Below are 26,310 nucleotides of genomic sequence, written 5' to 3'. Positions count from 1 at the left end.
TTTATTTGGAAAGAGCTTAAGCTAACTGATCACCTTTTGCAAGTTAAGGCTGCACACTTCACGTTAATTTTACAAGTAGCTAGATTTGCTGAGATGAGAATCAGCATGGTCCTCCTTTATGACTTAGGCTTGGGATCCCAAAATTTGCCAGTCCTTAAAACTTCTTCACCATATGTGCTGCAGAAAAATGCAGTGTATCATTAACTTTCCCTAACTACTTCTCAAGCAAGCTGCTTTGTGAGCTGAGCAGGAGATGAAGGGGTTGTAGTGCTTTATGATCCCTTCCCTTTGGTTCTTTTTTCTCCGTGACAGTTCAGGGGTAGATATCAGTGATTTAGTCTTTCTACTCGGAGAGTGTCAACAATAACTTTAGTTATCACATTAACATTTTCAATTTTTAGTACAAAACAACCCAGTATCTCACAGAAAGCTCTAATGCCCTACTGAGATATTAGGATATGAAAATATATTATGATAGCTGTGTAGTTAGCAGCATGTGCCACTGCTGTATTTCTGATTTTTTTACACCCAGCCTTTTAGAATTTGCTTTAATTCTCTTTTATTGTTTCCTAATTTAGCCTGTAATCTCTGTGAAACAAGTTCTTGTCAGGGAGAAAGTGTTTATATTACAGTGATAATGTTTGCATTGCTCTTATTGTTTATTTTTCTTGGTAAGCTCTTTGTTTGTGGTCTGTGAGCGACTGATTAAAGCCGATAAGGGTGAAAAAATGTTGTGTGGGTGAAGCTTGGATCTGAGACATTGGCAAATACAAGATTAGTGCCTGAGCCCTAGAGTCTTTAACTCATGGGACTTCTGTTTACTCTTTGACTGTTACTGTCATAGACTATTGTGAAAAAAAAATTAATTGGTACTAGGCTTAATTATCTTTTTTTTTTTTTTTTTTTTGCTATACCATAGTTAGCCTTGTCTTAATAAACACGATAAAAAGTAGCATAAGGTTTGTTGGTTTTGAGTCTCTGAAATGCTTACAGAGAAGAACCAATAAGTGCTTGTTAGCCAAGAAGCAGACTGAAGGTGTTTACTCAATTCAGTTCTGGCATAAGCAGCTATTACTCAGTTTATTTGAGTTTATCTGCATTGATTAGGGTAGTAGTGAGTCTGGCATACTCTCTTTGTTTCCCTGGCACTAGCAAAGAGTGCTTGAATCTATACCACATAATTGATACTTGAGCCTAATTCTTCATTTAGCAGACCTGAAGAACTGCTCAGACACACTGTAGGAATCAGTCAGAGCAGAAAGACTTGCATGTTTTCGGCTTCTGCTTCTAAACTTGCCCCCTTTACAGGTCTCCTTTGTTCCCCAAAATTACTATGGGGCAGAAACAATAGGGCAGTAAACCCTCCCCAAAATCTATGATTTGTGCTGGTTTGCTTAAGACTGCTTACTTTGGAGACTTACTGAAATAACTTGGATGTTTTCCCCCTTGACTTCTTTTGGTTCTGAAGAAAGCCCTGTAATTTCTGAGTAGTCTGCAAAATACACAGGAAAAGTTCTACATATACTTTTATTTTGATTGCCGACTACTATTCATGCATTCCCAGTTTCTTTCATTCCCTATAGCTACCGCTAAGGGGGCAGTTTGACTTGAATGCTTTTTGCTCGAGTAGTGGTTTCAAGGCAGTGAAATACAAACTTTGTCTTAAATGAAAACAGTGTATTAGTGTCCTGCACATCTGTTATATAGACCAGTGCATGAGACATCTGCGCTTAAAAATATGTATGCAACACCATGCGTAAACAGTGTGTGTTCTAGCCTATTCTTCACGGAGATGCTTAAGATACTGTGACAAATGTCTCAGGGGAAAGGAGGAAATAGGTTTATAGGCAAGTTGTAAAGCTGTGTTACATTGTCTTCTGTTTTACTTCATGTTGCTACTCGCAAAACTGAGGAAACGTTTTGCTGAAAATCATTTACGTATTTGCTGGTGTGTATCATTTTGTAGAAGAGTTTTCTTAGGATACCAGTGAAATGTCTGAGAAGAGGTGCAGGGTTTTTTTGGACAAGGGAGTTAGGTTCACTATTGCAGTATTTTCTACTCGCATAAATTGTGAAGGCGACTTTTGTTCATGCTTTAAAGAGAGAAGGCATAAATACAGTGTTTCTCCTGTGCTACATGCAGTTAGGTTTTGGTGGTTTTTTTGTGGGCTATGCCACACTGCAGTTTGTAGTGTAAGCAGGAGGAAGGCTAATGTTGAGAATGGTGGTTAGACTAGGCAAAATGAACTATTAATCATATTAAATGCTATCACTGTGACTTTATTGGCACCAATAACTATTTCTACCCTCTTCTGATATAATAGCATACCTCTAGCAAACAGACTGTATGTCGCCAAGTTGTTAAGTTCGCCCATGCAAACAGGCATGTAAGCCACCTTGAGCTATGTGGTCCATCTGCAGCCACGTCCATCCATGTCCATCACTTCCCTAGTGCTGGCTTCCCTTCTGTCCTCCTGTAGCTCGCCCTCTCCTCAGCGATGCTTCCAGAAAGACTGTCACTTGGGAATCAGGTGTTTTCCAGTCAGCACAGACCTGAGACCCTGAGCCTGCAATATCACTGTTTGGCTTTGGATCAACAGGCAAGGCTTGATAGTGAACACTTTTGTCTTGAGAAGGAGTCATAGTTAATCTGTTTTGTGTATTAGAAGAGCAAGGGAAGAACACTTACAGTGCTGATTAAATGAGCCTATTTGTTAGTGACTGCTGAGTAATGTTAAACCATAATAACAGAGCTTTATGGTTTCTTTTCATGCTTTCACAACATTTATCTATCTTTCAAGCTGTGGTGGGTTGACCTTGATTGAATGTCAGATGCCCACCAAGCTGCTCTATCACTTCTCAGCAGAACAGGGAGGGGAGAAAATAAGATGAAAAAACCCTGTGTGGGTCAAGATAAAGGTAGTTTAATGAAGACATAGCAAAAATCATATCCACAGAAGCAAAGGAAAACAAAAGATGCTATTGTCTACTTCCCATCAGCAGGTGATGTTGGGCTGCTTCCCAGGAAGCAGGGCCTCAGCATCTGCAGCAGTTGCTCTAGAAGGGAAATGTCATAAATAACTAATGCCCCTGTTTCCCTCCTCCTCCCTTCTCTTAGCTTTTATATCTGAGCAGTCATCATACGGTATGGAATATCCCTTTTGTCGCTTTGGGTCAGCTGTCCTGGCCATGTTCCCTCCCAAGACCTTGCCCACCCCCAGCCTACTGGTGAGGGTGGGGGGAAGGCTGGAGAGCCAGCCCTGACGCTGTGCGAGTGCTGCTCAGCACCAGCCAGAACACCGCTGCGTTATCAGCACCTTTCCAGTTACCGGTACAAGCACAGCACTGGGTGGACTGCCACGGGGCTCAGCCAGACCCAGTACATGAGCCCAGTCTTAGTGATTTTGCCCACATTTTGAGATTGAATAACATTCTCAGACAGTTGAGGCATCTATAAATTTCAAAGATGTTTTTTTTTGCGAAAGCAGGTGTTGCATCTGGTATGTGCTACCACAGTTCTAGGTAACAAAGGTCACATGTCAGTCCATAGAATTTAGGTGTGGTGTCTTTGGTGCAATTTCATTTTAAGGACCTTTTTTGTGCTACTATGAATTTTTCATTATGGTTCAACTCAGGTGAAAAGTTCTTTATTTCCTGGTAGAAATTGGTTTGTGTCATACAGCAAATGGACAATTTCCTCTCACTGGCAGCTCACAGCTATTCACTTGGGAATTTAGTATCACCAATAGTACTTCTGTAGTGCAATGGGCTAAGTTGTATGATTTTTGCTGTGATGGGTTACTGTTTTAGGTAGACTACCAGCAGTTTCCCAAGGAATGTGAAAAAGTGTAGAGAAATTGTACTTTAAAGTGGTTTATATCTCAGCAAGATTTCTTGAGAGAAAGAAAAGTCACTTCTCACTTCAAGGCTCTTTTCTGCACTAAATATAAAAGACCTGCAGAGAAGAGGGTGTGCATGAAAGCTTTCAAGGAAAGGTCACAGGAATTCTTTATAATGAAAAATATTAGGCAGGCTGCCTGTAGGTGTCATTACAAGCTGTCTTGTGTGTACCCAGAGGCCTAATTTTGGAAACAATTAAGTGCAGACACGTGAGTAACTTTAATTGTGTACTGCCAAATCAATGAGAAAAATTGAAATCTTTCAGCATTTGTAAGATCATTAGTTTACAGGTTTCCCCTTCAGCTGTTAGAACAAAACTATGTAAATGAAATGCGGGGACCTTGTCTAATATTAGTATTCTAATTATACGTAATACTTGTGCTTTTTTGTTTTGTGCTCTGAATGGGGATATTTTGCTAAGGTCATCAATACCTGGGCAATTAATTATCACGGTTTCTGTTTTCTGTTCCTTTCTGTGATACACTTTTTGGTCTTAAATTACACTTTATTTGCTTTTTGGGTTTGGAGAAAATATTGTCTTCCATGTTCATAAGTATTATAAACTTGTTGGTTTGCACATAATATCAATGCGTTAACAGAGAGGAAAAAAAACAATGGGCTCTGCTGGGGAACGAAATCAATCTATAATTATCTGGTTAATTGTGTTTGTCTGTATATTGTACTGGGCACTGTAAACTGTCTCACAAGACATTTTTTATCTCTTTTATCATCTATCTTATAGAATGCTTCTGCAGGAAAAGGAAAATACTTCTGTTCTGTTTGAATATCAGTGGATAGTAAATCATACGTACTTGAGTATGTGTGTTGAGGATAGATTGATAGATAGCCATAGATTTTTTTTCTTAGTTAAAAAAAATGTTGGTCAAGATGAAAAATAGTAGTTATGTGCATTAATGTAGTCTGTTTTAGTTTGGTTTGGCTTTCTTTGTATTAATTTCTAAGCACATGAAATGATTTTATTCTTCATATCCTTCATATTGGCTAGTGTCTTGGCCTGATTTTAATGCTTCTTATTTTATTTTTCCTTGATTTTATTATTTATTGGAAGGTAGAGCAGGATTACAGTTACATACAAAAATCCTATTAGAGCATACACATGGAACTGTACAAGGAATCTCCTGTTTTCTAACCAGGAATAGCAAGATCTTTCTCTTTTCTTGTATGAGTTTCTTCTTTTTTGTTCTCGGATTGTGGTTTGTGTAGCACACTGTGAAATGGAGGAGTCCATCCCTGGAACAACCCAAATAATAGGGAGGGTGGTGTGTTGCTCTGTTTCTTACTTTTGTCCCCCTCCAGAGAGAAGAACCTTCTCTGTGCATTACCTTCTTCTGCCTTCCTCTTCCAAGTAATTTTTTGCTTTTGACACTTACATACTGCTCCTTGTTCAGCTCATGTCAAGATCCTCACTTGTTCTCACTCTCCAGTCTCCCCACTTGCCCCAGGCAGCCCACTGTACTTTAATTAGCTTTTCATATAAAACCTAATATAAACATTTCCTACTACTTGTCCTCCTCAACCTCTCCATGTCTTGCTTGTCACAAGACAAGCCTTCTTTAATGCCTTCTGTCTTAACTGAAGACAGCCACTGGACCATTTTAATGGCTTCTTTCAGATTTACTGACAGTCGTCTTAGACTGTGCTTAGACTTCTGCTTCTCCAGTTGTCCTAGTCTTCCTCAAGTCCATCCTTCACCTCCTTCCTTCATAAACCTTCAGTTTCTAGTGACTACTTCCTAGCCCAAACTTATAATCAATACTCCATTCCCCCTGTTTCAGACCTGCCAACCACCTATGTTGAGACATTCTTCTTCAAGTTTTGTCCTTTTTGGCATCAGTGGGTAATTTGTTCTTTGGCTTCAGACTGTTTAGTGGTTTGTTCAATATTGAATGCCCTGACTGTCTCACCAGCACACTGTTGGATGCCATCAATCATTTTTTGTCCTTTTCTTCTTCATTCACACCTAATTGAATTATCTTATGTGACTACATTAATCTGTCAAATAAAAGGTTAACTCAGAGCTTTCATAATCTTCTCCAGTTATGTTTTGTTTCATTCAAACGAAATCTGAGTAAGTCCAGAGTGAGGCCCTATATGGTCACGTGTAATGTTGTTTATTGCCCTAATACCGATGTAGCCTAACTATACCTTGCAATGATATACTTCTGAACTTAATTATGTTCACTGTTGTAGTTTCTTCTGGAATCAATTACACCATTAGGATGCTATTGTATTTGGCTTCCTGATTTTTCACTCCCTCACAAAAATGTACCAGTAAAATGCCCTTGTTCTCCGTTCTTCTGAGTGATTCTTTGTTTCAGGAGCACATCTCATCACAGCAAGCAGTTCAGGCATCAGCTGAACCGAGGCCATAATAAGCCTGTCTTGTTAGATTTTACATACATTATTATATACATATTATATATATAATATATATAATTATATATTATATATATATATATATATATTAATTAGTCTTTCTTTAAATAGAATATTCAAAATTACAGAAGTATTAACAGAAATCAGATACCAGAACTGTTGTTGATAGTATACCACTGAGACTTTTTTTCAGGAACTGTCTTTTGAGACAGTCCTTTAGTGAGCTGCAAAATTTTATTTCTGCGTAACGTAATTCTTTTCATGTCAGAGAAACTATCTTTTGAAGGCTTCCCTTCCATCCTCCAGGTTTGTGCTGCTCAATGGAAATTAACTGCAACTGATGTTGCTTCTTGTGGAAGCTCCCATATGTGGCATACAAGTGGTTTTGCATAAAACCCAACTGTCAGAACACTGACTGAAACCACTACAAGAGAGTAAATTATCAGATTGTTTTTTGCCCATTGTCTGTAAAGTCTTCAGCTGTCATTTAGCTGGGTGAAAACAGTGTCGTACGAGGCTCTAGTTATACCAAATCTTACTCTGAATCTTCATGTTATTATAGAATTGAATTATAAGCATGTTGTTCTGAAGAAGTGTTTCAACCCCTGTGTAATCATGTTTATGAGTTTTTCTGTGTATTAATGGCAATATGTACTTTGTAAAGGCCACGGGGATAGATAATTATTGAAAATTAAAAAAACCAAATGTGTCATCCTACATCAGGACTGTAGATCCCTGCAGGATCACTGAAGGTGACAGAAAGACTCATCCACATGTCAGTGATAGAAATTCCTGCTAACGCTGTTTTTTAAATGCCGTGATGATTCACTATGTAAAAACAGTCTTCTGTATCCCCTGGCAACCAGAAACAAAATGTATCTGTTCTTGTCTGGTGGCCTTCAAGAACACATTTGAAAGTTCATTTGTTTTCACAAGACAATCATGCAACATTAGAAGCCCACTTCCACCCATTCTTCATAAAGAATTCTTCGTAAAGAATAACAAAAAGTAGACTTCGTGACTTGGTGTTATCAATCAACAAATTCTTCTAGTTCTTGATCGAGTTGTAGGACATTTTTTGATATGATATATTTCAGATTCCATCTGTAACTTTTTCATGCAGAAAAATAATGCTGTACTTTATGCAGATTACTCTTAATATTTAATATTCAATTGAAATCTGAGAGATGTGACTTTTGTTCTCAGAATTTCTCAAGATTCCTGTAGCAAAACAGTATCACCTTATTTTATTTCTTGATATAATGTTAAATGTTATTCTTTAGTCTGGTTAGGATAAAGAGAACAAACTCCAGATTTCCAGATTTCACAAAACAAAACGTGTTAAAAAAAAAAAAAAAGGAACATTTTGTTTAAACATAGCATATAAGTGAGTGGTGTGTCTTTGTGTAGGTAACTGAAATTCAGTAAATCAAATGCTTAAAGGCTCATGTCACAATAAGCACAAAAGACATAGGTTCTTTTGTTCAGGCTTGTTTTTCAGCAATCATACCTGGTTTTCTTTGCTCCCAGCATCTAGCAATTGATGGTATTTTTAGAAATTATTCTGATAATAATCACTCAGCAGACTTTAAGCTGGGTTGTTAAGAGTACAGTACTCTTAGTTGGCGAATTGCATGTTGATGTACAGAAGGTTTTGACCTTTTCAAATCTCCAGTTTCCCTATTTTGTTTATAAATGTAAAGCATGAGAAAAAAAATCAGGATTTATCCAGAAGAGGCGTTTACTACAGAGTTACAATTTGCATTTGCAGAGCTATGGTTTCTTCCAGTTTTAAAACATACTTTAGTTATATTTCACAGTGGCATTTGTGTGAAGAGTTTTCATGTGGGAAGTTAGACCAGAACAGATTATTCCCTGTGTATGCTCATGTCCTAACTAACTGTGTGGTAGCTCCTTGCTTGGACACTCTGTAGAGGAGAAGATACTTCTAGTCCTGGAGGAACCAGCTGACTTTGGCTCACAGGTTAATTTAGCCTTTCTTATACAAATGCTGTGAGGTGAATGTTGATTTTGTGCACCCAAGGCACAGATTTAAATGAGAAGAAGCAGAAGAAAGCCCTGTTTCTCTTGAAAAGTATTAAAATGATCATGAGAGTTGAAAGTTTTACTGATTTTCTACTATAAACCACTAATCAGCTTTAATTATAAATGTATTCAAATGAGACTGCAGAAGTGAGCATACCTCTCAAAATAGAAAATAAACTTATCAATGCTATTTTATGTTCAGGCATTTTTAGATTTTTTTCACCACTTATTTTTGCCTTGTGTGTTTCCAGTGGTTTTGGTTTCATAAATTGAACTTTATTAATTGTGATTCACTGCTTCAGGCCCCAGTTACACGTGACACTCCATGCAGGCCGTACCCTTCATCACTTGAAATGGCTTGCAAAACAGGAATATGAGTCACTTAAATCTGTGAGTGCTGGGTGTAAGTCACTGCCCTGTAAATCTGTTTTATGCTTGAAGGTGCATACTTTTTGAAGATCTGGAATTCTATGACATCCAATGTTCAAGGAAGAACTTGGTTTTCTAACTAAAATTGTTCCCAAATGTTCATTACTTTTGCCTCTAAATGGAATGAGTGCGTTTTCAAAATACATTGAGATTATTTACTTGCTCACTTATACTTGGAGGTATTGTGCATTTTTTTTCTTACGTGAAGTTTAGGATAGGTTAGGAATCCACATGGACACAGGACATCAGGTATGCATTTGTAGGCATTTGTAATCCAGTGTTGTTGCCTATTGGAAGAGAGTATCTTCTGGGGCTCTGGCAATTGTTGATGGGCAGTTTCCTTCTGCTTGATACACTTCAAGCTGCACAAGGTTCCCCTGAAAAGACTTTAACAGTATCAATAGTTCTGTTAAGGTTTATGGTTTCTTACTTTTACTAGGTATACTTAATACATATATCTGACCTAGATTTGGTTTGCATTTGGTGGGGTGATTCTGTTCTGGCCTAGCCAGATCACATTCATGTTGATCCTCCTCAGGGCAAGCAGACATACGGCATGATACTTCAAGGTCCCCTCCAGCCTGAGCTGTCTACGATTGCATAAATTTTAATGGTTGGACTTGATGATCTTAAAGGTGTTTTCCAGCCTAAACAATTCTATGGTTCTGTGATTCTGTGAAGAATGGCGTAGACATTTCCTACAAAATCCTTAAGTTTGCAAGCCTGGGTGGTTCCTGATTTTGAGATACTAGACATCTCACTTTCTGAAATAATACAGTCTCACTTTCGGGCAATTAGGCTTGGTTTTCACATGCTTCCAATATAAACATTTAGTGATGTTTTAAAAGTAAAGTTTGTTATTTTTAGAAAACTTATAGAAACGGGTAGAAATAGTAGCATTGATGTTTTTTTAGTTTGTGTGCCGTTGTAGAAATCCTCTTAGAAATAGATACCTGCAAATAGCTTTCCTAACCACAGTATTCTTACTTAAATTTAAGTTTAGGTACCTGCCTATAATAACTTGTAGAAACAATTTAGCAAGATTTCTGTGAAAATTGTTCTCCTTCATGAAAACCATACTTAAATGATGAAAATTTTCTATTGCTTTTTTGTGTGCATCTGATAAAAGGCTATGGAATGGCATTTTTTCCCCTGCTTACTAGACAGATGCTCTCTGCCTTCTTTGCAAAAACAAACAAATGAGAAGTGATGTATGAACCATTTCTATTCACTGTTAATATATTGTCTTTGAGAGCCATCAATAAAAGTTGCAAATTCTTATTTTGAAGAAGTGTTTTAATGAGATTTTGTTTGATTTAAGAATTACCAGAAGTCCTGGCACTGAACTCTCTGTCTTTGGCCATGATGGGTTAAAACTGCTTCTGGGCACCTATCCATCATCCTTCTGATACAGAAACTAATTAGACTGTATACTGCTGAAGGACAAGCATAACTTGAGTGAAAGAAATGGAGGCATTAGACTAGAAAGGATTGAAACCTGACAGCAGATTTTTATTTTTTTTCTGATTATATGTGGGCAGCTTTCAGACCTGTTGCAACACCCCAGTGTTGCAATATGAGTGTTGTATGTTAAAAAAACAAACAAACAAACAAAACCTGAAAAGTTTTTAAAAGCCATCATCATGTCCTTTGATTGAAGCAGAACTTCTGGTAAAAAAAGTATGTGGCCATTAGTTGAAAGATATAATAAAACAGATAGGCATGGGCGATACTGATTGTGGCATTCCCTCAGTATTGATTTCTTCTGTTGAAAATGCAATGTTCCACAGGTATGTTTCTGCATCTGCAGTGTATGTGCTAAATGTTTCTTATATTTGATCTATTAATTTCCTTATTCCAGTGCAAAAAACATTTCTCTCTATTCTCAGAGCAACATCCTTTACATGATTCTCCTCTGTATGCAGCATCTGATGCAGACAAGTAGAAAATTGTCCCAACTTCAAGAGGCATGAAAAAGTAGACTGGTGAAATTTTTGTAGTGCACTTAGCACCCCTGAAAGGTTCTTTGCAGCAATATGATAAGAGCCAGAGTACAAAAGGAATTATGTGAGCCAGGCTTTTCAGCCCAGCTCTGCTGATGGACGTTACTTAAACCTAGAGTGTTTCTGCTGCCTGCAGATTCTATGATCTCTCAGGGTGTTGTTTTATATCCTTTCAGATATCAGTTTGTCTTGGATTTCTTGGGGTTTTTAGGAATAAGCCGAGGAACTAGCTTTTGCTTGTAACTTAGATGACAGCTCATGCCTCGGACAAGGTAGCCACATGTGGTTTGGTCTTCATGAGCTTGCCTCTGGAAGCAGCTGATGCAGTGACAACCACACAGCCTCCCTGCAGCAGCCAAGCAGTGTTAGCACCTGCCATCACCTCTGTGGTGTCCAGGAGTGAAAGATGCAACAACGACGCCAAGAAAAACTTCTGTTTTACCATAACAGCCTACAGAGAAGCTCGTAAGCAGTGGCAGCTGCTGAGAGCTAAAATCATAGTGGTGGATGCAAGGAGAAGGGAAAAGAAGCAGATAAAAGAAACTCAGTGGAGCCATGTAGAGAGATTGTCATCAGATAAGCCAGGGTGCCAGCTGCTTCATGGCATAACATGAATATGGATAAACTCCCAGCCCATAGCATGAGCCTAGGAGTTTGCTGACATGTCTCCTGATTTGCTTTGCCTCTTGCTGATTTATTTTTGTAATAGTTCTACCAAAGCTATTTCAGGGAGTACTGATTTATCACATGGTGATTGAGACAGTGCCTTAACCTTGCTTTGTAGAATTACCAAGCTCGAAAATAAACAAATAAAAAAAATACAATAGTGGAGATGCATGTAACAATACTTCCAAAGAAAACAGACAATGTTTATTTTTTAAAAAAGTATTTTTCATTTGAAAAACTCTTTCTATATTACTGTAGTTAAAAGAATGTGAAAGGTATGTTCAATTTTTCTCCCTATTAATGTTGAAGGGTAGGAAGAAATTATACTCATTTGTATTCCTGGACATAATATAAATGAAAAATGAATATTTTATTGCTAATGGCTTTATAAAATGCTATTCAGATATCTCAGCAAGTTTAGTATATAATTCCATTGCAAAATACAAAAATGAAAACAAAATGCTTGGGTGAAGGCTCTAAAAATAATGATAATGCAATGCCTAAGTACTAGTACAGGCAACTTTTAACTCCTCCATTCCTTTACAAGTTGCAACAGTTTCTTGGCCTCCCCATGCTGTATGGAGCCTGGGACTGAGAAGCTGTGTCCAAGTGGTAGTTCACTGTAGTGGAACCTGACATGTTTTTCAGACATGCAGGATTTGACCAACTTCACTGTGTGTATTTTCAGTAGCAAACCAATCATACGGCTGCTGAATCACAGCAGCTACATTAAGAGATTCCTTCAATCAGTTTTATGTGTGTATGTTTGTATCTAAATATATATGTTAACATCTTAATATATAGACTTCACATATATTAATATAAATAATAAAACTATATATTATATAAATCACCATGTATACATGGGCTGAAGGGGATGGGCATCTACCGAAGGAAGGGAGAAGGGTACAGAAGGTGGGAAGGTTTTCAGGTTCAGATTGATGGCAGGAGCAGTGCTGGTGATGGGGTGGGTGCGGGAGTGGGAAGTGCAGTGAATAGAAGATGCTGTGCAAGTACCCTAAGATGTAAGAAAAGGTAGGGAGTCTTGAAAGGTCTTGATTTGAGCTGGTGGGCAGAGATGTAAGTATTAGATTAGAGAAAGGAAGAACAAGTAGAGCTAGAAAGACTGTGGAGAGCAGTTGTGGCAGTTTCTGCTGAACCCTCTGCCAGGATGGGAGTTGAAGTTCCTTTTGTGCCTTACTCTTCCAAATCCTTCCCTTAAGAATGAAAGCTGCCGTCTGAAGGTAGAAACTCAGTGTGCCACATATTTACTAAATCAGAGATTATTTGTTCTGCCTTGAACAATTCTACTTTGGAACCTGCTTGCTGAACCAAAAAGCAGGCTTAGCATGCTTCAAAACTGCCTATGGTAATCAGAATTTCTACATTTCAGGAGCTGAAATATTGCCTTATATTACACAAAAGGATTCAACTTATTAAAAACATCAAGGAACATTACTGTTAAAAACACCATGAAGCAAATAACATGGCAAAACATACTGAAAGTTTACCTCTTTTTTTTTTTTTTTTTTTTTCCTGACATCATACAGAAATGCTGCAACCAGGGAAAGCATATTTCAATTTGTTAGATGTCACTTGCTTCTTTTCTTGAAGTGGGAAAACAAAAAAAAAATCTTCCTTGACTTAGCAGCAGACAGATACAGATGTTTAAACTGTTTCCTTTAAGCTCTTATTGGGGAATTCAAGACAGTTTTGAGAATGAAGCCTCTGCATCTAAATAAGTTAAAGTACTCTGTCAAAAATAGTTCCATACTGAAATTGTAAAAACCCTTCTGAGAACTGATGAAGAAGTGAGAATAATTGCAGTCACAACATTTAGAAAGTACAAAGTGGCTTGTTAAAACCTTGGTGAAATGCATAGCAATTGAAGGCATCTGAATCTTTTTGAGAAACACAGGAAAATAAAACATAGCCTCACATTAAAACATCAGTGTGAAAATCTGGCAATATTGTTCTTGATGCTTACCAAGTAAAATAGAGGTAGAAAAGAACCAGACACTTGAGCAGCAAATTATATATAAATAATATATATTAAAATACATTATGTATGTAATATATATATATCTAAAAACATATATATATATATATATGAAAAATAAAAATCAGGCTGGCTCCATTATGTTCAGATTAAAAAAATGAGTTTGTTGATGTTATGAAACATTGTCCTTTTTCAGTTGAAAACAATATGTGGCAGGGAAACTGTAGGCAGAAAACTGACCACAGTGTTGCAGGAGATATCACCCATGTCCCTATATTCTTATTTTCAAATGGATGTACTGAATGGTGAAGCATGTGTAGTTTTTTGCACATAAGTTTAGTGTGTGAGAAAATTTGTACCTTAAAGAAAAATGTTCATTAATAGCAAATGCAAGGAGATTTTTATCTTGAAGGAGTCATGCCTCTCTCTTGTAGAGTAAAACTGTAAGGAGATCATGAACATCTTTCACATCTTCATGGGGAACAATTAATTGTATGAGTATGTGAGTGTAGGAACTGTTTTGCTGAAACTGGCACCTAAATCCATGGCAGGCTTCGACAGTGGCCACCTGCAGATACTTCAGGGGAACTTACAGAGCAACCTGTTTTCAGGAGCATTTTTTCCCTAACCCGTCAAGGCAGTTATTTCCACATGTCCAGAAGCATATAAATATACATCCTGTGTATGTGTTTATCCTCTTCAATATAATTGTGTTTGCATCCGTTGTTTGTATTAATATCTGATGATCCTTTTTGGCTCCAGCTTATATCTTGGTCCCAGTATGTTATGATACTTAGTGATGCAGAACATGCATGAATATGCAAGGGAGGGAGAGGAGGTGATTCTGTTATCAGATTTGATCCTTCTTTGTTAAATTAATTGATTACTTCTAAGTGTTTTATTTGAAAGGACAGAAAAACAATGGATCTGTGTGCAGGGAAAATGTAGGAGTTTGAGAGATCCCAGAAATACTTTGCTGATGGACTCTTCTTTGAGTGGATGCAGACATTTTCTTCCAAATTCAGGCTATGGCTGTAGTATGGAGTATCAGAGTAGTTCCTCTTCGTGCTGTGATGCCGGCTTAGGAGAAAGAAAATGTTTTTGTGACTGGAGTTAAAAAAAAAAAAAATATCACTGAACCTACTGTATGAGACAACCATTGTATTTGCTGCAAAACTGAATGTGGTTTGAGAAAAAAAAAAAAAAAAAAAAAAAGTATATTTTAACCTGAAAGATCTCCTGCAAGGAAAGAAAAGCAATTGAAATAGGCAGCCTGCAGATTAAAATCCCAGGAGAGTACTTGGTTCTCTCAATTGACTGCTGAAAGAGCAGAAAAAGCTGATGTTATATGATATTATTAGGGAAGAATATACAATAAAAAAATGTCAAGGCTGGATAGTATAGTCAATGAAGTATGAAAGAAACAATAGAAACTGAAGAGGGGGTAGAGTTTTGCTCAAGGAAATCAGTTCTTCACTGTGTTTTCAACAAAGCATTTGCATCTGTGAAAGCAACCCCCTGGTTTTCATTAGGATAAAAATATGACTGGAGTTGCATTTAATGTGATGTGTCATAGTAGCAGTCCCAACTCACACAGTGACAGCCACTGACAGTCCTGCGGTACTCTTCACAAAGAAATGTTAACCCCAAAGTCATTGTCCAAATTACTTTTGAAACTATATTCTGCTTGTAGATAGAAGTGAAGTGGTTTTTTAGAGATTAATTGGAGCTGAATTTGCTGTTTGGGAAAGTAAAAGCGCCTTTCTCCTACATATTGATGGACCCTTCATCTAACCTGTGTGCCAGACAGTTATCTGACCAAGGAAACTTGTGTCTGTTTATTACAAGTCTTATAAAGGAAAGCAGGGAATAAAGATAAACCAGAGCAAAGAACAATGAAAAAGCAACATGAAAATAAAGAGCAGAAAGGAAGAGATATTTACGATTAAATATCAATATGTAGTAATATATATGTCATTTTCTGTTATAAAAAAAGATTGATTTTCCCCTCTGTATGTACTCAATTGTAAACCAACAACCTCCAATTCTTGAACCTCTTTAGAGACTTAGTTCAGTTTTCTACTTTATTTACAAATTTTAAAACATGCTTATTAAGGTGTTCTCTTTGTGCCAGCTACCAGATGTTTTATATGTTAGGTATTTTCATATTGCCATTTTTAGAAACTGAAAAGCAGATAATAAAAGTAATTTGTGCCTGGTACTTTGGTATTCTTACAGTTCTGCATTTAATTTAAGGAGAGGAGAGATAGCTACTTCAGTAAATGTAAATATTTTAGTAAATTAAATATATATAAAATATAAATTAAATAATGTGAAACTATAATCTGAATCTAAACTATTTCAAACACTGTAGCCCTGCAACAAACCATGGACTGGTTATATACTCTTTATGTTGCTTGCTGGTTATGGGCTTTGTAATTAATTTAGCCTAATTAAAAGGCTAAACCAGCATCTTTCTAGTCTGTTCTTGGAGAAACAAATACCAGTCAACAAAATATCCTTCAGCCTGATCCCTGCTTGCTGAAAAAAATAATATTGTGAAAATTTTCCATTTAATGTGTTTGCTCTGACTTCCTGAGAGCTCAGGGTCTTCTCAAATAAACAGTACTAGACATACAAATGCAGTTTGATACGTGACAGATCAGCACCTTATGTTAAAGGAGGTGAAACTTCCCACTGGCATTTTACAGCTCAGGTGATTAGCTTTGCTTAGAGTGCAAGAAAAGTCTACGCTAATCTGTCTGCCCATATACTAAATGCTGGTTGAGAATCAGTAGATAATTAAGCCCCTAAAAACTATCTACACACCGCACATACCAGCGTAAAAAGAGGTAGCAAGAAGCAGCAACAGCTGTAATTTATGGTTTGCAGCTGCAATAGGAGCTGTGATAGCTCAGGTCAGATGCAAGAGCCATGCAGCCTTCTAAGCTACTGGAGCAGCAAGCTTTAGGCAACAGACCAGGCAAATACTGGAAAATAATAATTAAATGTCTCAGCTGATAATTGCACATATTAGTAATTAGTAAGAATAATTAACTATACTTACTAATAAAAGACAGATGAAATGAGTTTATAGATTACTACCTGGGCTGTATTCAAAGGTGTTAGAAAATAGGCCTAAACACATTTTAAGGAGTCACTTCCATTGTTACTGAGTGAGATTGCAGATGTTGGGGAGAATTAATCAAACATGGTGATGGGTGGCATATGAAAGCTCATTTCACGTGTCTGCTATTTTTTCTTATCAAAACTACTTTTTATTTTTCTGGCCTCAGTTGGTTATAGTAATTTTATTTGCAGGAAGCATATGTATCAGCAAAAACTCTTGATGACATTAAATAATATAGAAACTACAGAAATCACAGCACTCCAGAAGTGTGCAGGGGAGCATTGCACACCCTGGATAAAAAGCTGGAGTGCTTGGACTTAGGAGTTCCTGATTTCTGTCTTTATTTTTAAACAGCCCTTCATAGTTTTGAGCAAATAATTTCCCCTTCTCTTTCACTTCCGTTGATAAAATGGTATAATAATATTTAAGCACAATATTTCATAAAGGTGTTGTGCAGACTCATTAATAAATCCATTTGCAGGTCTTTGATTACCTTCAGTATACCAAAATATCTCTACTGAGTTTTCTGACTGCACTTATTAATTTCCCAGTGCTACTCAACTTCTAGATTATAAAATGATACTTCCTGGCATAACTTGTGATACAACTAAAACTATCACCCTGAAAGTCAGTTCAACACTTATCCACTACTCCTTAGAAAAAGCTATGGAGTACACAGATTCTCTTTTCTTCAGTTATTATAATGATTTATTTGATCTCTAGCTCTAATACCCACTAAAGGTTTCTCTGTCAGAATTGACTTCTTAGATCAATAAATTGCGATACTGATCTCCAGAGAAGTCAGTGCCTGCCAGCTATCATTGCAGTGTTTACCCTTGTTGAAAAGCAGTAGTAGCAAATTAAATCAGCTGCTGTCAGTGGGTGATAGACAGTGGCTGGTCCATATTTTATGGTACAATTAACAAGGGTTGATACATAGGCCTCTTCCTAGAGAAGTTCAGATTAAAGACAAGGGCTTATAGCGAGAAACCCCCTATTTTATGAGGTGAGGTGAACTTGTTTTCATTTAAAGAACAGTTGCTAAGGACTGGAAGATGACTTTGTTTCCAAAGGAGCATGGTTTTAATAATGTGCATTTATATATACTTGATATTCTGTATTGCTGGAAAAACACTGACTACATTATCTAATCTGCGATAAGACCGTTATGGTAGTCTGTAGTTTTATGAAGCATTCTGTTTTGAGGCAGGTGTATACAAGTGGAAGAAAACAAAACCAACCACCAAACCAAGCTTGTAACTACTTTAAAACACTTCCAGAAAGAGCTGCTTTCTCTTTCATGTAGCTAACATGGTAGTAATCTGTCCTCAAGCAGTGTCCTGATCCTGGATCTCCAAACAAGATGCAGAAATGAAAAAAGGTTGTTCTGTTAGACTTATTTTCTGCCTTCGCCTCATTATCAAGAAATTTCCTGATATTTAATCACATTTTTAATATTGCTTTCCAAGGATGAATTATTGGCATGGCCTAGCTGTGACTTCATGGTACCTGTTGAGTTGCACAGTGAGGATGTTGTAATATTTAGACTGATCAGTTCTAGAAATTAGAAGAAAACTTGAGCATTGATCATTGTAATCACAGAACAATTATTGGCAAAATTCTAATAATATCCACCTGCTGGATTTTAGCAGCCTGCCCCAAATCAAAAAATGGAATAAAAACACTGAAAGAAAAGCTCACAGGGTTGTTTTTGACATGGACAAGGTATGTTTTCTAAAACTAGAATTTCTTGGTATTGAGACATTTTAAAAATAGAATTTAAATGATTAAAGCTTTGCAAATTCTCTGCCCTCCAGAACACTCGGAGATTTCCAGTGACACAGGGAAAAGTTTCAAAACCCTGGTGTGGTATCACTGTGCATCAAAAATACATTTTAAAATGTTACAGTTGCACAGCAAAGTACCACAAAATTAGGAGATGTCCTAATTTGCCTAATTTTGCCTAATATGGATAATTATGGTACAAATGATGTTTAACATCTACTACAACTTACAAGGTATGATTGTAGCCTAATGGTATAGCATCTTCTGGTTAATTTATAACTACAATCTATCAACTTTAAGCCAGACTTAAAGTGAGTGGCTGCTTTTATGAGAACAGAATTGGTTTACACAACATTAAATAAAAAGTCCTCGCTGGGTGAATTCCTTAGAGTGGTAGATTTTTTGTATGTATGGGGAGCTTTAGACTACAAAGTGTGATTATGACAAGTACCCCATGGACAGTAAATTTAGATGGGAAGTGGGATGTTGTTTGTTAATATGTCCCTTCAGGAGGACAAGCTGACAACATCTCTCAAAGCAGTGATTAGTTCGGAAGGTTTATTATTTTTTTAGTAGCTTGAGAAACAACCCTTTTGGTACTGTCTCACTCAATTCTCCACTATAATAAACTGTGTTAGCACCACTGGATTTAATTAATTTACACTGACAGAGAAGCTGCTCTGTGTTCCTTAGAGAGGAAAATTACTGAAGTTGTTGGAGGGGCCACTGAAGGTACCTATATGTGGACAGCTGTAGGCAAACACAGGCTTTTCTGCCAATGCTCCTGTCTGGCCAGACTCAAACCGTTTGCAGTCCAGAAGCTATATAGTAATTATTATCCATTAGTAGGTGTCCCTATTAATATACCCCACCTCTCAGCAGCCTTTCTAGTTCAGGCACGGTGCCACATCAGTATGGCATCCAGACCTGGGCTGGCTCTTGTCCAGTCATCAGAGAAGAGCAGATGTTTTTTCTGAGGCCATTGTGTTGATGTGCCCTGAGATGTGTCCTGAGATGTTTTATCAAAGCACCTTTGGCATCCTTGGGGCTGTTCAACCTGTCTTAGATTCCAGCTATCACTGAAGGACTTGCAGCTTGTGTAGCGTACACGTACCAATCTACTTTGCAGGTTTTCATAGGGAGGCTGTTCCAATGCGTAAAGGATTGGACTGCCTTCCTGGGCACTTCTAATTGCAAATTAGGGTGCTTGATTTGGTTTGGAAAGCAGATACTTGTCCCTGTCCCCTGTCCCTGTCCCACCCCCACCCCCCTTAGTGTTTTCCTATTCTGTTGTAAATTGAAAGATGAATTGTCCTCAGCTGAACTGTTGGCTTCTGAGACAGAACATTCTCACAGAGGAGGTCTGCAGTTTTGTCTGCACTTTGAATTTAATCTAAAAGAGCTATTGTTTCATTTCCTTTTAGTAAATATTATCAGCCAGTTTCCTTGAAGATTGAGTTCAGGAGTCTGTGTTACAATGTGTAATGTTTCTGAACACTAGAGCAATGGATTCAACAAAGATACTGGCTTTCTGACATGTTATAATCTCCCTTATTCCTCAGTAACTTCTCTCTTTCTCTTAGGATGGGGTCATGGTGATTATTTATTTTCTCCTTTACTTGCATCCCTTTTAGTTAGCAAGTAACTTTTGTCTTTTCAGGTATGGTATAACTGATATGTATCTAATTAAATTCATTTGTTTTCTCAGTAGGCATAAACTTAGAAGTCTGTATCCTCTATTTCAGATCTGAAATAGGGATTTCATACCCAAAATTTGGTCTCGGTTTTCATCCTGCACCGTTTGGGTGTATAAAATGTGGTATCTCTGCACAAAAATTTTCTGATGAATGAACTGTCAGAACTTCATGGGTGGAGTAGTATTCTTCACTTGCAGAACTTGGGTTTATTAAAGAGGTCATAATAGATTCATAGTGATGTGAAACCAGATATCTGATTAGATAATTGCATAAGTTGAATTCATTAAATCGTTCTGCATTGCAAATGCAAAGTGTGAAAAGGAAATTAACTGTTAGCTCATGCAGACTTGTGTTTTTGTATTCTCCATTACATCTTTTCTGCTTTATTGTTGTTGATAGTGGATTTTTTCATTTTAATACTTAAGGACTTATTTCCCAAGAAGTATCATATATTCTAGTTTTCTCCAGAACAATGTTAGTGTTTATGTTTTTAAATCCAGATGGTGCTTTTTTTATTATCATCATTCAAATTATTCAGATTTTCCACACTGCTTTTGATATCTGTTACATCTTTAAATATAATGACCATGCTAACCAGCAGATTACTGAAATATTACCTAAAAAAGAGTGGGGTTGTAGATCAATCTTTCAAAAGCATTTTAACTGAATGGGTCCATTGAAGTATACTGACTTCTTTTCTTTCTTAACTTTGCTGCTCAGTGTTTCTTTTCATATATTTGTGCTTGTTTGTAAGATGTATTGACTCATTTGAAAGTGATCTTTACTTAAACTCTGATCCAAATACTCTTCTGCCATATATTGCTTTCCTGTTAATTTTGCCTTCTAACTTTACTATTGAGCCACCCTAATGATAATGACAATGATGACAATGGTGATGCTACTAATAACAATATATGTATATTATTATATATATATGTATAAGTAACAACAATAAATGTATATCGTAGTTCTATATGAACAAATTTTTGTGTTCTGGGTTATCCTCTTATATTACTCTTTTGCAGACACTGTATTTGCGTATTTGTATGTGTTTGGGACTTTGAATGGGGAGTTAGTTTAAAATAAAGAAAATGCAATGCACTTACCCATTAGTGAAATACTTTTATTAATTAAAGGTATATACAGTACAGATTGCAGTTGCTTTGTCAGTCTAGTTCTGTTGGAATTTCAGTGTTGGTTTTGAGCTCTTTTTATTTTTTTTTCTCTCCTCTGTGAGATGATGTCCATAGAACTTGATTGGAAATGCAAACTCCTCTGTGCTTTTCTTTCAGAGTACAGACATGAGTCCAGCTAGTAGCACCACCTCACTCCCTGTCAGCCCTCTTCCTGAGGAGCCGTTATTTTTCAAGGTATAGTTAATTAATTTCATAATAAATGTGTATGAGTTTTGGCTTATCATGCTATCTGGTGGAGTATGAAGTGCTATTATCACTGCTTCCTTTTCTTTAAATTACTGTGATATCAGCCGTTGTTCTTATATATATACCATGCAGTTTTCAAGAAATACCTAGAATAAAATGTTATTGGTTTTGAGAGGATTATTTTTCTAGCAGACTAGAGCTGTAAACCATTGTTTGCGAGACTGTTTTTCTGATCCGTCTCATCTGCTGGTGATACATTTTGATATCCTGGTAATGTGTGTATGTCATTTTTCATCAACCTACTTCTCTTTATATTGCATTTCAAGTACGTTTTAATGAAACGATGATTAGTTACTGCAGAGATAGAGATGTTAAAAATATGTCAAAATACAGTTTTGGTGTAAGTCACAAGCTTTAGTTAATAATGTTAATATTAATAATAAATGATGGAATGATGTCCGCAGCTTTGTAAGGTTTAAGCTGTAAGGAACAAGTGGCTCTATGTCATTTTTTCACCTGACTTCCTGGTATCCAGCTCTGGGACACGGAATGGCCTTAGGCAGAGCCTGACTCTTGGAAGAGGGCTCCTGAGGCCACCCAAGTATTCAGAGCAGTGCTGTGGCTACAAGCAAAGTGGTCACCTTGCCAGTTGTTTGTTGAGATAAGGGAGAGTGAACCTGGGTTTTCAGCACCATTGTTTCAAACGTGTGTCATAATATGGACAAAGTTATGCTGACAGGAACATCCCTTTTAAAATTTCCCCTTTCCCCAGTAAGTTTCTGCCTACTGTATGAAAACAATTAATAGCTTGAGTTGTGCTTTCAGTTACATTGTGATAATGCTGAATTAAAGTGAGGAAGTAGAATTAATGAGGTTTGGTGATGTAAAGTTTGCATCTCTCCTACACATGCCTTTAGCAGAGGAAATGCCAGCCTTCTTCAGACCTGGCCAATCTCATATTATTTTTTTTTCCCCATATTTTGTATATCTGTGCAAGACTTGTACCCTACAGTTCACAATCAGCTAGCTAGCCAGCTGATTCCTGTTACTAGAATGGTTAAGGACTGTGCTTGCTCAGTGGTGTAATCAGTGGAGGTACAGATGGGATACCTGTGGTCAGCTGTTCACTGATTCTCATTCCTCTTTTGGGGTTAAATGTTTTCAAGACCCCTACCTCTTAATCAGATTTGGCTGACATTGAGCAATCTTGTGCCAGGATACTGGAGCACACACATCTTTTTTCCTTGGAATACCACATTAAATGCACATTGAAGTCTACTCAACTTTATAAGGCAGGTTCAGTAGTTATTGTTTCTTCCTGTGCCTGGGAAACCACTAAGACAGATATAAAGAAATGGGCTGGTTAGCTTAGATAAAAGCATAAGAGGTAAGAAAATCTAACTTGAAATATTTACAATAAACTCTCATGCTTAAATTCTCAGCTGAGGTAAGCAAACAGTGCTCTGCATCAGGAGAACTCTGACAAATACACTGTAGTGCCTTTATTTTTAAAGGTAACAGTGCTTGTATAGGTCAAAATGGGTTGTAAATTACTTCTTTGGAGTGGAATAGTTGCTCTAATAAGAAAAATGGAGGCATTTCTTCATATTAAAAGTATCTTTCCTTTATACTTTATAGTAGAAAATGGTACAAGAGACGGGGGGGGGGGGGCGGGGGGGGAGGGAAAGGCAGAAAGCATTATTTAATCTTTCATTTTCAGTCAATTTTCAAAATGGGAAACATTTTCTTTCGGAATTCAAGTAAAATGGAGATGGACCAGGAATAAGTCAAATACATCTCACAGCCAATGTCCTTAAGTAGAAATAAAAGTAATATAAAATGCAACTGTTTCTGTTATTTCTCCCTGACTTACTCCAAGAGAGAGCAATATTGTTCCAGTAGTAATGTGAATGACTGGTTTTACAAGCCGTAACCCTCTGCACATACTGTCAGTCTATAATAATGGCTTTTGATGATGGGATGATGCATTTCCCTTAGCAACATAATAATAACCTTTCCCACCTCCTTGCTGTAGAAATAAAGATTGAAAAAGAAATTCCGTTCTGTGGTTCTGAAAACACAGGTGTAATGAAGCAGGGCAGTATAAACGCTGCATCTCTTTGGGATAGTTGAAGATCTCTGAGCTAATGAGCTTTTATTTTAGACTGTGAGATGAAACCAAGCCCCTGTTCTCAATCGTTCCTGGTTTTATACCAAGAAAGAGAACTGCCCTTTCTTGGATTTTTTCAATTAATCTTAAAAAGTAAGTCTGTATTTCTGCATAAAGAATATAAATCCTGTCATCATACACTTATTACATCTAAATTCACCAAAGCAGATCCCTCTGATTTTTAATCCCACAGGATATGTGCTCTATAAATATGCAGGAGAACCTAAGCTTGTTGAAAAATATTTTAAGATTTTGAATGTAAGGAAAGTTGAAAGCAAGATTCCATGGGAATGCTTGCATGTTGCATCTCAGCTCTGGTAACACTGAACTCTGCTACCATTTTGCAGTATATCACACATGCTGTGATGTGCAGCACTGCTAGAAAGATCCAAATATGTGAAACCATACTCAGGAATAATTTGGAGGAAAGCCTTTTCCAGTACAGCAAGAGATACTCCACCTGGGTCCATTGTATACCATTATTTTAAAGAAATCATTATGTTGTATTTATGTTGAGACACTACTTTTAGAGAAGTCTCAGAGATACCTAGCAAAAGGAATATAAAACAATTGAGTAATAAATAAGGGTAGCCAAATTCCAGTGCTATTTAATCCTAAAAGCAACCCTGAAAAAATAAAAACATAAATGTATCATTAATGCCATTCAGTAACCTTCACTCGTAACTGTTGTAAATAGTGAAATAGCCATGGAATTTGGTTTTGCTCAAGGAAGGAGAAACTTTGCACAGTAGCCAGAAGTGCAACTAATTTTTCATGTGGCTTTGGGTTTCCTTCACCCTATGGAGTCAGCAACACACACACACTTGAAGCAGTCTTCCCTAGCCATGCTCTTTGAACTTAGAAAATGATCCTCTTCAGACATGTATGCAGACAGTGCACTTTTGAAAAGCTTTTCTAAACCAATTTTTGACAAAATACTTATAGTTATTTCTTTTTATTGGGGGTTATTTTTAAGTCAAATTCCAGCTTTCAATCCTCTGTTGTTTTCTGTGGTTAAAGCTATTTAAAAAAGCAAGCTCTTTTCCCATATTATGTGAAAAGTTTATTTCTTCTTTCACAAAAGAACATCATCTTTGTTGGTGGTTTTGCACTTAAACTTTTCTGTAGGGAGGCTCTTCCTGTGAACAGATGTTTATCCTTCTGTCCCTGTGTGATATGTCTTGAAGAATTAGAGCCTTACCTTGTGGAAAAAAGTTATGGCACAGTTGAAAAAATTTCAGAATTAAGAATTTGAAATACAGCAGAGCAGAATGGTATTTGTCGTGCAACCTTAACTCAAGTGTTATTCTATGTTATAATAGCAAAACTGACTTTTAATTATGACTATATCTGTGCTGATAGACTGTAATTAAAAATAATCTTGCCTTTCATTTAGAAGATCAGTGAAGGAGGGGATATTTTTGAAAGGTCAACTTACCAAGCAATGTCTCATCTATTTTTTAGAACCTGTTCCTTTCTCCTACTCATTATACTGTGCTCGATTATAATATTATTTTATTATTTTAAAAATTATTCTAAAATACAGTTTAAAGCCACTTAATAAGGGATCTGTGACAGCCATTTAGTACATAAGATATCTAATAATCTAATATTACATAATTATACATATTCTGTTATAATGAACATCAGTCTCACTGGTTATTAGCCACAACCAAGTTGTAAATAGTAGCCACATTAGTAATTTATTATAGCAATGTTTGATTACATTTTAATGCTGTGATTAATCTCAGCTATGCTTTACTAGCTGACATTAAACATCAAAAAAAATCCTTACATTCTTTCTTTTGTTCTTTGAGGGAGCTGAGAATTTCCTTCAGCATTTATTAAATTACCGTGTTCTGTCTTGTGTAATTAATACTCTTCATGCTAGTTCCCTGAGTGAGAAATGGCAGTGCCAGCACAAGAGGCAAAAACTAACAGTCCTTTAGCAGTGTTACCACTGCTATAGGTCTAATAAGGTATAGATTTATGCTAAATTAGGTCTATTCTAATAGTTCTACCACTCGTCCTGCAGCTCTACAGGCTCTGTAAATGCAGATCTTTACAGTCACTAAGGGGCATGAGTCTGGAAGCTCATGACATTTGTGCTTACAACTTCAACATGAGATAAATTTTCCATCTGGTCAATAATATTATTTTGACTGCAGATGTTTGGAATAATCAATATGGCAGTTGCAGTACTAATCACTGGTTAGCAAGTGACTTATCTTTGAGAGTGTGACTTGTCATGTCTAGCTGAGGAGTGAGGTCTTGTCCTAACTGAGCAACAATGACAACAACTTGGGCCTGTATTTCAAAAAGCTTCTTATGCTAGTTGACACACAGCCAACCTATTTACCCTCTCTTCCTTAAATGTACTATTTCCAATATTTTAAGTATTTGCTGGCAATTCTTGGATTAAGACCATTTTGATATATTGTTTCTTTTTGTTTTCAAAACAGACTTTAAAATAATCACATAGACATTATGACCCATGGGCAGATACAAGTTAGGGTTCAGTGATCCTCTTTCATGAGCTGGAGGCCTCATTAGCTCTTGTCCCTCTCATTCCACCCTCCACCTGAATTTCTGCTTCCACAGAGCAGCATGTAAGCTCTGAAGCCTCTGCGTTTTTTTGTTTGTTACTGAAATATTTTTGGTATTTGTACTAAAGTGAATAGCATTATGGAAGTATGACTCACTCAA

At 36.8% G+C, this 26,310-nt stretch overlaps 1 protein-coding gene across 5 annotated transcripts in view; it reads left to right on the top strand.

Moving 5' to 3' along the window:
- CCSER1 (coiled-coil serine rich protein 1) overlaps nucleotides 1-26,310 on the top strand; it is a 712,966-nt gene that overhangs the window by 312,885 nt on the left and 373,771 nt on the right. For all 5 annotated transcript variants that reach the window (XM_055795209.1, XM_055795210.1, XM_055795212.1 and 2 more), the window contains exon 7: nucleotides 21,345-21,422. In XM_055795209.1, coding sequence (XP_055651184.1) covers nucleotides 21,345-21,422 — 78 coding nt within the window. The remainder of the gene's footprint in view (nucleotides 1-21,344; nucleotides 21,423-26,310) is intronic.

The sequence above is a fragment of the Falco peregrinus genome, chromosome 2 (genome assembly GCF_023634155.1).
Source record: "Falco peregrinus isolate bFalPer1 chromosome 2, bFalPer1.pri, whole genome shotgun sequence".
NCBI lineage: Eukaryota > Metazoa > Chordata > Aves > Falconiformes > Falconidae > Falco > Falco peregrinus.
This window is presented reverse-complemented; position numbering and strand designations above follow the sequence as displayed.